Raw genomic sequence first — 12157 nt, forward strand, 5'->3', positions numbered from 1 at the left:
TCTCGCTCATGCATGCTCAATCATATACACACACACACACACACACACTTGTTCATTCTCTCAATTTCAACTATATACAAATATACATATGCTCATTCATTCTCTTTCATATACTCAGTCACACACACACACACTCATAACTCTCTCACATGCTCAATCATACACATACATAGACTCTTTCTCAGAAGATCATACCTCTCTCACATGCTGAATCAGACACACATACACTCATAGACTCTCTCTCACATGCTGACTCAGACACACATACACTCATAGACTCTCTCACATGCTGAATCATGCACATACTATCATAGACTCTCTCACATGGTGAATCAGACACACATACTATCATAGACTCTCACATGCTGAATCAGACACACATACACTCAGACTCTCTCTCACATGCTGAATCAGACACATACACTCATAGACTCATATGCTGAATCAGACACACACACACTCATAGACTCTCTCACATGCTGAATCACACACATACTATCATAGACTCTCTCACATGGTGAATCAGACACACATACTATCATAGACTCTCACATGCTGAATCAGACACACATACACAGACTCTCTCTCACATGCTGAATCAGACACACATACACAGACTCTCTCTCACATGCTGAATCAGACACGCATACACATAGAATCTCTCTCACATGCTGAAACACATACTATTATACACTCTCTCACATGCTGAATCAGACACACATACACTCATGGACTCTCTCTCACATGCTGAAGCAGACACACATACACTCATGGACTCTCTCACATGCTGAATCAGACACACATACTATCATAGACTCTCTCTCTAATCTAGCTTCCAGGTATGCTGAAGCATGGGGAGGGAGATCATTGCTTCTTGACATCATGCAGGCCACACTGCTGCTGCACATTGCTACTCCTTGAGGCCCTGCCAGACTGCCAGGCAGGGAAAGGGAGGAAAAGACCAATGCTTTTTGCAGCCCTGGGTCTGCGCTGTTCTGCACTACCGTAGCAGGGAGGCGGGGGAGAAGGAGGCCGATGTTTTTTGCTGCCCTATGGGCAGCGTTACTCTTCATTGCAGGGGCGGGGCAGAGAGGGGTCAGGAGTGTGGGCTGTGCTGTTCTTCACTGGCCCGGCAGGAGGGAAGGAGGAGGAGATCAATTATTTTTGAAGCTCTGCGGATCGCGTTGTTATTTATTGCAAGGGCAAGGGAAGGGAAGAGGAACCTTGAGGCCTATAGGTTTTGCGTGACAGTGCCCCTAATGGATGGCGCCGATTGCCGAGGCCACATCGGCCATAGGCTAGCTACGGCTCTGGCATTTGCCACTTAATTTAGGCAGGATGCTATAAAATTATGCCCATAATACAGAAGAGATCATTTCAATTATGCCTGATGTTTCCTCATTATATACCACAGTATTAGAAAAGCATCTCAGATTGCACAGCGTTTCTATCAGTTTCATTCACTGGACCTGAGTCACTAATGGGAGAAAAGCCTTAATGAATCTGGCCCATTCTTTGGCACCTATTGCATTAAAAAAAAAGTTTGTTTTCACTTTAAAGGATTCTTCTTTCTACAGACTCAAGGAAATACCATGGGTGCCACAATGGCCCCGGCTGTAGCAAACGTGCAGGATGGAATTGGGATCTACGTGAATTTATAAATCTCCTTTTTTTGAAGAAACCTCTGTTTGGAAAGGTTTCTTTGATGACATTTTTTAATAAAGGGACTGGAAGGGTAGAAAAATTAAGGAGGTTCCGTCGCTGGTTAAATGGATGCAGTGAACATCTGAATTTTTATGCACTTTCATTTCACTTCCACATCCTTCTTGGATAGTGTGATTAAGGGAACATCCATCATTCATAAATCACTGTTTTACATTTCCCTAGCCACCATCCAGGATATTTGAAATGTAATATGCCTTTGGGACAATTTTTTAGATTAAGGAGGTTGTGTTCTAACAAAGCAAAAGATGTTGGACCGGTTTATGGAATGAGGATAAAGCTTATAAAGAGCCATGATTTATTTATAAAGATCATTTCCTACAGATCACTCAACATGTAAAAGGTAGCAGTGCCAATAAGAGTACATGTGTTTTCCAATTTTTCCGTAGAGCTCAGTAAAATGTTAAACATTGGCAAGTGATAGTGCAATACACTCTATTTGATGATCAGCTGAGGGTGGCATATTTTCAAGGGATAGAAATGTTAATGATGGTCTGGTACCTTCTAATTACTAGCCTCGTGTTCCTCAAAAACAAATATCTGAAGTCTTAAGCCGAGGGGCCAGCATGGTCCTGAAATATCCCTGTAAATGTTGTTTAAAATTTCAAGAGAATAGATATATCTTTAATGAACCAGATCAATTAAGAGGTTTCCTAGATGGAAAAGGATGAAGGGTTATAAAGTCAGGGGTGTGGTGGTATATTTTTTTGTCTGATTATATGTTTTGAGCTCCTTTAATTTCCTATATAATCTTGGTCCCTATACTACCTGTATTTTCAGAGATCTATGTTAAAATATCTATTTACCTAGAAATGTTAAAAGTTATTATTGAACTATATTATAAGATCTCTTATACTTTGATATATGATGTAATAAATCTGAAATTTGCTTAAATAAAAAGTTAAAAAAACCAAAAACCAAACATCTACAAGACAGCATTCTCTAGATATTAGAGGTTCTGTTTGTGCAAATATGGATCAAACAAAAGACTGCAAATTTTACTACGAGTGAAACATTTGCATTGAAACACTATACTAACTGTACTACTCTTTTGTCATTTACATAATTTTTGTCCATGTCCTTTGATTTATCTAGGGAAAATCACATAGAAGTTATGGACAAGATTGTTTGAATGCCGAAGCTGTCGCAAAAAGAAGAACATGAGAGCTTCTTTGGTATTGCATTTTGTGGGTAAAGAATACTCCATTCAAGAATGCAATCCAATCAAATCCAAATTTGTTACACAATTTTTCATATCAATATGCTCAAAACAAAGTACAAAAGTCATAACAAGAACTTTGTTGTTTGACTAAGTCAAGAAGCACCAGAGAGAAGGTGATCATGAACAATGGTTATCAACAGGGCAGCATTAGATTTTTAAATTTGACTCTGTTCAGCCAGTGTAGAGTGGGGTATGTTTTGGTAAGTTATCATTTCTATTAGTTGACATCTTTATTTATTCTCGCATTTTTAGATCCAACCCTCCAACCTAGAGCTCTAGACAGTAACATTATATGCAACATAAAATATAAATAACATTTCATGTGCAATATAAAACAATGAAAAATGTACACATGATCTTAAAAAACGTAACTTCAGCAAAAATACAAATAACCAACATACTCTCTAAGCAATTACAAATGTCCACAGAAGGAACTCTAATTTGGACCAAATACAGATGTAAACAGCCAAGCTTTACAAAGATTATGAAAGATTAAATGGTGATCTATGAACCAATATTCCCTGAATAGGGAATTCCACAGATGTGGTCTTATGTTTCGATTCTACCTTATAAGGTTTTAATGATGGTCATTCGGTTGATTGGCTCCTTTGAATTCCAGTGATAAGATATGATTTAATAATAAGAGAACAAGACATTGTTCCATTATCTTTAATGCTATGTGGCACAGTGAGCGATCTTGGTATAACATAGTAACATAGTAATGACAGCAGAAAAAGACCAAAATGGTCCATCTAGTCTGCCCTGCAAGCTTCCCAAGGTAGTAACTGCCGCTCCGTGCAGGTTACCCACTTGTTTCTCTTAAGGGTAGTAACTGCCGCTCCATGCAGGTTACCCCCATGTTTCTCTTAAGGGTAGTAACTGCTGCTCTGTGCTGGTTTAGCTTTTTTATTTATTCCCATCCTCTAGCCTTTTAGGGGTCCACAGTATTTATCCCATGCCCCTTTGAAATCCTTCACAGTTTTAGACTTCACCACTTCCTCCGGAAGGGCATTCCAGGCATCCACCACCCTCTCAGTGAAGAAATATTTCCTGACATTGGTTCTAAGTCTTCCTCCCTGGAGTTTCAAATCGTGACCCCTAGTTCTACTAAATTGTTTCCAATGGAAAAGGTTTGTTCATGACCATGGATCGTTAAAACCTTTCAAGTATCTGAAGGTCTGTATCATATCACCTCTGCTCCTCCTCTCCTCCAGGGTATACATATTCAGGTTCTTTAACCTCTCCTCATAAGTCATTCGATGGAGATCACCCACCATTTTGGTTGCCCTTCTCTGAACCGCCTCCATCCTGTCTCTGTCTCCTTTGAGATACGGTCTCCAGAACTGAATACAGTACTCCAGGTGAGGCCTCACCAAGGACCTGTACAAGGGGATTATCACTTCCCTTTTCTTACTAGTTTTCTCTCTATGCAGCCCAGCATTCTTCTGGCTTTGGCTATTGCCCTGTCACACTGCTGCATCGACTTCAGGTCGTTAGGCACTATGACCCCAAGGTCTCTCTCCTGCTCCGTACACATCAGCCCTTCACCCCCAACGCATGTAGTTCTTTTGGATTACCACACCCCAGATGCATGACTCTGTATTTCTTGGCATTGAATCCCAGCTGCCATATGTTTGATCACTCTTCCAGCTTCCTTAAATCCCTTCTCATTCTCTGAACTCCTTCCGGCGTGTCCACTCTGTTGTAGATCTTAGTATCATCCGCAAATAGACAAACTTTACCTTCTAACCCTTCCGCAATGTCGCTCACGAAGATGTTGAACAGTACCGGTCCCAACACCGATCCTTGTGGCACTGCACTTAACACCATTCTCTCTTCAGAGTAGGTTCCATTTACCATCACCCGTTGTCTTCTATCTCTCAACCAGTTTGTAATCTATGCCAACACTTTGGAGCTGACTCCCAAGCTTCTCATTTTGTTGATGTCTTCTGTGTGGAACTGTATCAAACGCTTTACTAAAATCCAAGTAAATTACATCGAGCGCTCTTCCCTGAATCAGTTCTCTAGTCACCCCATCAAAGAAATCAATTAGATTCGTCTGACAGGACCTTCACCTGGTGAATCCATGCTGCTTCTGATTGAGCAACCCACCAGATTGTAGATAGTTCACTATCCTTTTTTTCAGCAGAGTCTCCATTAATTTTCCCACCACCGAGGTGATGCAAACTAGCCTGTAGTTTCCAGCCTCTTCTCTGCTCCCACTCTTGTGAAGCGGGACCACCACCGCTCTTCTCCAGTCACTAGGCAGTACACCCTTTTCCAAAGATCTATTGAACAGGTCACACAATGGACCCTCCAGCACATCTCTGAGTTCCCTCAGTATTCTGGGATGAACCTCATCAAGCCCCATGGCTTTGTCCATTTTCAGTTTTCTTAGCTCTTCGCCTTTTCTAGACTTTCTTCTCTCCCCTGGACCTCCTGCTCCTTCCTAGGTCTGGCTAGTTATACTCCTTTCTCAGGGACCTCTTCCCCGAACCAGGATTCTCTGCTGTATTGGGTTTAAGGTTGACTGTGTCAGATCTCTGCCACTGGTTCTTTATGGTGTTCTGGGATTTTCTTCTGCATACCCTTTCATATACTCTCCCCCTCATCTCAAACCTCTCAAGTTGAATGCTTGCCCTTACTAGGGGTATGCTCCTGAGAAAACAGATATTTCTATTTTCCTTCCCCATCCTACGCTGGGGCTGTCTAACCTTCCTGGTTTTCCCCTTCCCCACCCAACCTGGGGAGTCAGTTAAGATTCACGAGCTATCTGCTTTCCTTCTTTGTCTCAGTAAGTTCCTCTACATTGTCTTCTTTAGCCTTAGTTAATCCAGTGATAAACCAGGTCCACAGAGTCTTAAAGTGGGGACAATCATGACTCCAGAGCAACTGAGTAGGGAAGCTTGTGAAGCACTCCCACTATCCTGGTTTGCTCTGCTATAGTGGTCAGGTAGGGTATTGTTACTGGGCCCCGTGTATACAAGCGAGTGTTGACCTCTTCTCATAATGGACATAGAGTCTCTGAGCAAACTCCTTCCTAATGAGTGTCTCGCTGCACCCTGAATCTATCAAGACTCCAGAAGGACAGTCATCCAATTCAACTGGGATCACAACATTTAAAAGTCCCCAAGTGGACCATATACCAAGTTACAGTTTTGCATTTTTACAAAAGTATGAGCCCATTTGCGCTCCCATTCTTCATCCTCATGGACTTGATCTGCTTTGATTTCAACAGTTCCTAGAAAGGGTTCGTTGTTCCCTTCTTTTGTTTGACTGTGCTTTCCTTTGTGCTGCTTTGCTAGCTTACATTCCCATTCTAGGTCCTCAAGTCATAGGCAGTCCTTGTCAGCATGGTCTTCTGTCTTATAGTAGGAGTATGCTTGCGGGGCTTGTTCTGCTTTAATTTTATCACTTCATACAAAGGGTTCTTTATTTTCTTCTTTGTCATAGGGGCAATATGCTTCTTCATGTCCATTCCGGTACAAAGTGAGCAAAAGGAAATCATATCCAAACCCTTGCTACTCAGGTGGCCAGGTTCTTCAGAGACTCCCTTTTTTCTCTGACTCCATGGTCATCCCTGCTTTAGCGGACCTACCTTATATATGCTTTAGTCTCTATTGCTGGCCAAGTTATCAGATTGACATTCATGCCTTACTTCCTTGATATTGGCAATCTCTAGCCAAATACCCTCTCCTCCCATGAGGCAAGGTGAAGAGCTGTGCCCTGAGTAAGGAGGCAGAGCTGTCCACCCAAGGGACCATTTTGGGGGGTCTTGTATGCTCACTGCCATAATAGGGAGCCTGTGCAGTTTGCCTTTCCAGCCTTTGCACCAATTCTGGTATCAACTGAGCTTGATGGAAGGTGTCTACCACCTCCATTGTTTTTTCTAGGGTGAGCTCTGGGTACCAACATAATCAATTCTTCCTAGGCCAGTCCAGCCCATCCAGGAACTGCTCCAGGAGGACCTGATTGTGTTGCGATCCCCCCTGCTGCTGCGCTACAGGAGGTCTCTTACCTTCCTCCAGAGGCCGCTCTGAAGCCAGGGCCTCGCCTGTGTTCCATCCGGGACTTGCTCCAGGGCCTGAGAGGCCTAGCTGCTCCTGAGGCATGCCTGTGGCTCGCATGCCTCTGTGTTTGGACTTCCTGCTTCCGGCCACGCCCGTTTCCCTAGGGGCTGGCCCGCAGCTCTCTACCCTAGTTATAGGACCAGCGGTGGGCGGTCCTGGCAAGCTCCTCCCAGGGAGTTGCCTTCTACCTCCAGTATTTAAGAGCTTTCTATTCACTTGCACCGGGCCTTCGGATTGTGCATTACAGTTGTCTGTAACCTTGCCGGTCCAGGTCCTCCATGTTTCCTGATGTCTGCCTTGACGTGTTTCCTGATGTCTGATCCTGAAGCTGCCTGATCCTGATCCAGTTCCGCTTGTTCTGTCCTACGTCCTGTCTGGCTCCTGAGCCTTCTGGCCTGTTGGGCCCTGGAGTGGCCAACAGGAGGGATTCGTCCCCCGGGCTCTGGAGCTTCCCTGCCTGCCAGCCGTAAGGACTTCGGATGTGAGTATCCCAGCATCGGAGTTCCTGTTCGCCTGGGTCTTCCCTGCACCCTCCTTCTCAGCGTGGTCCACGACCAGCCTTCCTGGGCTGTGTAGGGCGCGTCTGGGACAGGGTGGTCCGCGACTCAGTCCCACGGGTGGGCTGAGTAGGGCGCCCTGATGGACAGTGCCATGTTTCTGTCCAGCCTTGTCTACAGTGTCTGCTTCAGCCCCCGTCTGACGTCTTCTGTATAAGGACTCTGTCTGCCCTCGCCTCTGTCCGGCCTGCTGCCCATTGCCGTTCCCTGCGGCAGGTCCGAAAGGGCCGGGAACAGTCGGAGGACCGTTCATTAGTCAACTTCCCCGTGTTGGCTACCATGGGCATGCAGGTTCGGCTGAGGGCCTGACTCCCTGCTTCTATTCCTGCCTGCCTGGCTCACCATGCCTGCTCAGTTCACCTCCCACGGTGTGACCTTGGGCTCCTCCTGGGGTCCTGCCGTGGCCCAAGGGCTCACCACCCGCCCGAGACGACCGCGCCCGCGCGCGCTCGTAACAGATTGGACATATCAAGGCCTGTATTTACCTCTAACTGTGGCCATTTTCCTCCAGCATCTTTTAGTCAATGGAAAAGGCAGTGTGGAGTTTCTCCAGGTTGTATGGTACTCCTTTGGAACTGTTCCTGGTAGGATTCTGTTATATAACCTGCTTTTTCCAGGAAATGCGATTTTGACAGCAGAATAATTGGCTTTTCCACTGGATTGACAGCTTGAAAGGCTGCTTGGCTTTTGCCGGGAAGTAAATTTGCCAGTGACGTGTCCAAGTGGCTTCTGGCCAGCTAGTCATGCGGGTGTCTCTTTCAAAACATTTTAAGAATATATCTGGGTCTTCACCAGGTTTCATTTTAAACAACATTGGTGGTACTAGGATTGTCCATGTTGTGGCAGCTTGTATTGCTTGGGCCATTCTTGTCAGCACCTCGTGCTGCTGGTTCACCACTCCCAGCTGCTGGCTATTCTGTTCATGTAGGGTTTCAACCCATTTCAGTACCTGCTGCTGCCTTCTGTGAGAATTTATTGGGCTCCAGTAATACAGGGTTTTCTTGGGAGGTTCTGGCCTGTTCTGGGCCACCCAGAAATCAAAATTTCTCTCAGGAACAACCAACAAACAAACTTGCCTCTTGTTGCGTTTGTCGGTGCTAGATGGCATCGCCCCGTTTGCCTCACCTTATTCACAGCTCCTCCTGCTTACCTAGGAAATTTGAAATGACATTTGAAATGACAGGTACCAGCGCATCCAGGATACTGTATAGGCGCTGTATAGCGCCTATACAGTAAAATGGATTGCACTTCATGGACGTGGCTTGCATTTGCATGCCATTTAAATACAGTATCGAGCGGTAGGTGATCCGAACTGTGTGTGCGGCAAACGCAGGTGCACCAGGCACTAACGCACCTCTTTCTACCGCACCTTACTGTATCGGCCCGTAAGTTTTTACCTGAGACAATGGAGGTTAAAGTGACTTCCCAATGTCACAAGGAATGACAGCACAACTAGAACCCTGGTCTCCTGGTTTGTAGCCCACTGCTCTAACCACTAGGCTACTCTTCCTCCCTGTTCTGCTCTTACCCTCCAGTAGATCATCCCTTCAAGGTGGGCTGCCAGGTTGTAAAGGTGGAAGTTTTGGAAAGAGAATCCCCAACCACATACCAACTGGGAGAGACAAGTGCTTAATTTTCAGACTCACCCACTGATGATGATAATAATAAGATGTTCAGAAACTCCTCCTGGCATCACTCCAGAAAATATATAAAAGCAGATAGCCTGGGCATCCAATTCATCGTCACTCAATTCAGTCCACCCACACAACTGATATAAACAATATTACACCTTTCCATATCATTACCAAACTGAGATAAAAGGGGAGGGCACTTCAACTGGAAAAAAAGAGGCCACTATTGTTTTATTTTATTTTAAATATATTGTAGATACTCACTTTGAAAGAAAGACAAGGGTGATATGTATATATTCTTCTTAAGGTAGCAGGATTGGGACCAAAAACATTTAAGGGAAAATGAAGGTGCATGAAAAAGGCTATAGTAGAGAACTTGCAACTATTTTGCTTTCCTTTAATTGTATGGTATTTTAAAAATCTGCTGTATACAGTGATACAAAAATAAATTCCACTTTGTTAACTTGCACACATTCATTTTTGTGAGTAATTAATTTGCCACTATTTTATAAACAATCTTCTAGAGCTTTACAATGACACCAGTGTGACTGCTGAAAAAGTTGGGAATGAAAAGCATTCAAACCACGTATGTGTAGAGGATTCAAATTGTCTTTGTATGTGTGCACTTCGTGGTGAACTGGGTTAAAAAACAGTGATACACATGTAGAGGGGGCAGACTGCAACTATAATTGTCTGTGAACAACATGTAGAGGTGGTAATCTACTAGTACACGATAGTGTCACTCGTGCACAAATGCAAACTACATAGATGTATTTCAAATGCGCACACGTGAACCCAGTCTTTGATGTGCTCTTATTTATTTAAAAAAATTATTTATATTTAAAATGTTCATATATCACCCAATCAGTACAGCTCTGAGCAGCTTACACAGTGAACATTCATAGGGCTAAAAGTATGCATGCTTTAACTCGCCATCTTTACATTTAGCTGTCTTTAGATACTGCATACTCGTGAATGTGCAAAAATCAGTTTATTTTTTCATGTTCAATTAAGTTTATTAAAGGATAATTTTGTTGGGTTATTGACATTAGACTCTAAGAAAAGCAAATCAGTGCATAAATAGCGTGAAAACCCAGCACAAATATTTGTTTTGGAGGGTGAATGAGTGAGCAGGACACAAACCTAGCAAATTATATATAGAGAGAATTTATAATGTCTGTGAAGAAGGTTACAATGGCTTAACTTTTGTTTTACTGCCCTAACTCCCTAGACCATAATATTCATGAGGCACCCTAAAATTTAAATATAGGGAAGAGCAGAAGCCTTATAAGGGCTATTCACATACATCATAGAATTGTCCACCTAAATGATCATTAGTATTTGAAAATGAAAAAGTACACATCCACACTAGTATTATTCTTCTAATCAGTGATATCAATGTTGAAGATAATTCTATATCTACTGCGCCTGAACATGCATGCTGGATAAATATATTTTTAGTTAAGCCAAAAACATCTTACCTCATCTGATATCTGGCCTCCAAATGTGACCCAGGTCCCTAGGATGAACATAATGATATGTTAATTGCAAGATTTCTTTTCACGGTTTAATAATTGTGCTCAGCAAGTGTCTAGAATTTTTCTTAATGACTGCCTTTAATGAGAAATAGTTTCACTGTAAAAATGCTTGTTTAATTTAATTGGTTAAGAAATCATACAATTTAGTCTCTTGGAGATCTATTTTTTTTTTATTCAGTCTCTCCCTTTATCACTGTATGCTGCAAAACATTTGTAACAAGAGCAATAGACATAACCTTCATTATAATCTGAACCTACCAAATACATACACCAAGGAGAAAAACCTTTCAAAGCCACATTTTCTGATATTGGATGCTTTGTCTATGAGACTTTACCCATTCTGTCATTGTGTAATATGGCCTGTTTTCATATTAAAATACTCGATACATATTTATGCATAATATACCAGCTACTGAACATTGTGAGTGTAGAAGGTCTGACACCCTCATTGGCATTATCAAGTTTCAAAGTGTTCTGAATATTGCATTAAAAATCTAGGCCCAATAGTGGTCCAAGAAGGAAGAGTCCTGGTGAACTTGCTCTCAGACCTTGACATCCGTACATTGGGCCAGCCCCTGGCTGAATCTCTGGCTATGTTATTCAGTACAGTCCTGTTCTATAACCTTAGGGCCTTATTAAAAAAAAGGACTATCATCCAATCTGAACTTATGGAAAAATCTTTATTGAATAAGGCCCTTATGAGGAAGCATACAGTACATGTTGTCAACAAAACAGAGACAGCTGGCCACTAGAGGGAGCTCTAGAAACCAGGATGAATAGATGCTATTCTTGGGCAAAGCCTATTGAGAGTTTTAAGGAATTTTGAACTGGGTAAACTAGATGGAAGTCATTAGGAAAATGAAAGAAGAAAGCAATAAAGCAAACAGCTGGCAGGAGGGCAACGGGAGAGAAAGAAGGATTGGGACACCATCAGGAAGAGAGATCTCAGTCTCTGGGTCGCATAGCCTGAGAAGTGAATACGTTGCTAAAGAGTTTCCATTTAAGAATCAGGGGTTTTCAGCAGAGTGCCAGTATATAGAAGCAGGGTGTGCTTTCTCACTGTATTTAGTTATGTGGATTGGTATTTAAATGCTTATATGTATGCCTGGAATGCCTTGATGACATGGACTATAGAACTGAATTGTAACCTACCTGTACATAGCAGACCGGTTGGGTGAAAATAAAAAGAGAGAAGTCACATCCTGGCTACATTTCAAGCTTTGTCTCTGGGAAGGGGAGAGAAGCCCAAGTCCTTACTCCAAAGAGCTTACTGAGAGAAAGTGCTCCCTCACAGCCTTGTGTTCTTGCACCTATATTTACCTTTTTCCAAATCTGCTAAATATAAATGCAGATACATGTAACTACATTAGGGTAAATTTAGCATTTGGCGCTATAAGACTGCCACGGTAATATGTCA

General features: G+C 42.9%; 1 protein-coding gene across 1 annotated transcript in view; it reads right to left on the reverse strand.

The window, feature by feature from the left end:
- The window catches only part of KCNAB1 (potassium voltage-gated channel subfamily A member regulatory beta subunit 1), a 306923-nt gene that overhangs the window by 97292 nt on the left and 197474 nt on the right, over positions 1-12157 (reverse strand). Inside the window, exon 4 of the mRNA XM_029616487.1 lies at positions 10684-10721. Coding sequence (XP_029472347.1) covers positions 10684-10721 — 38 coding nt within the window. The remainder of the gene's footprint in view (positions 1-10683; positions 10722-12157) is intronic.

Source organism: Rhinatrema bivittatum, chromosome 9 (genome assembly GCF_901001135.1).
Source record: "Rhinatrema bivittatum chromosome 9, aRhiBiv1.1, whole genome shotgun sequence".
Classification (NCBI taxonomy): domain Eukaryota; kingdom Metazoa; phylum Chordata; class Amphibia; order Gymnophiona; family Rhinatrematidae; genus Rhinatrema; species Rhinatrema bivittatum.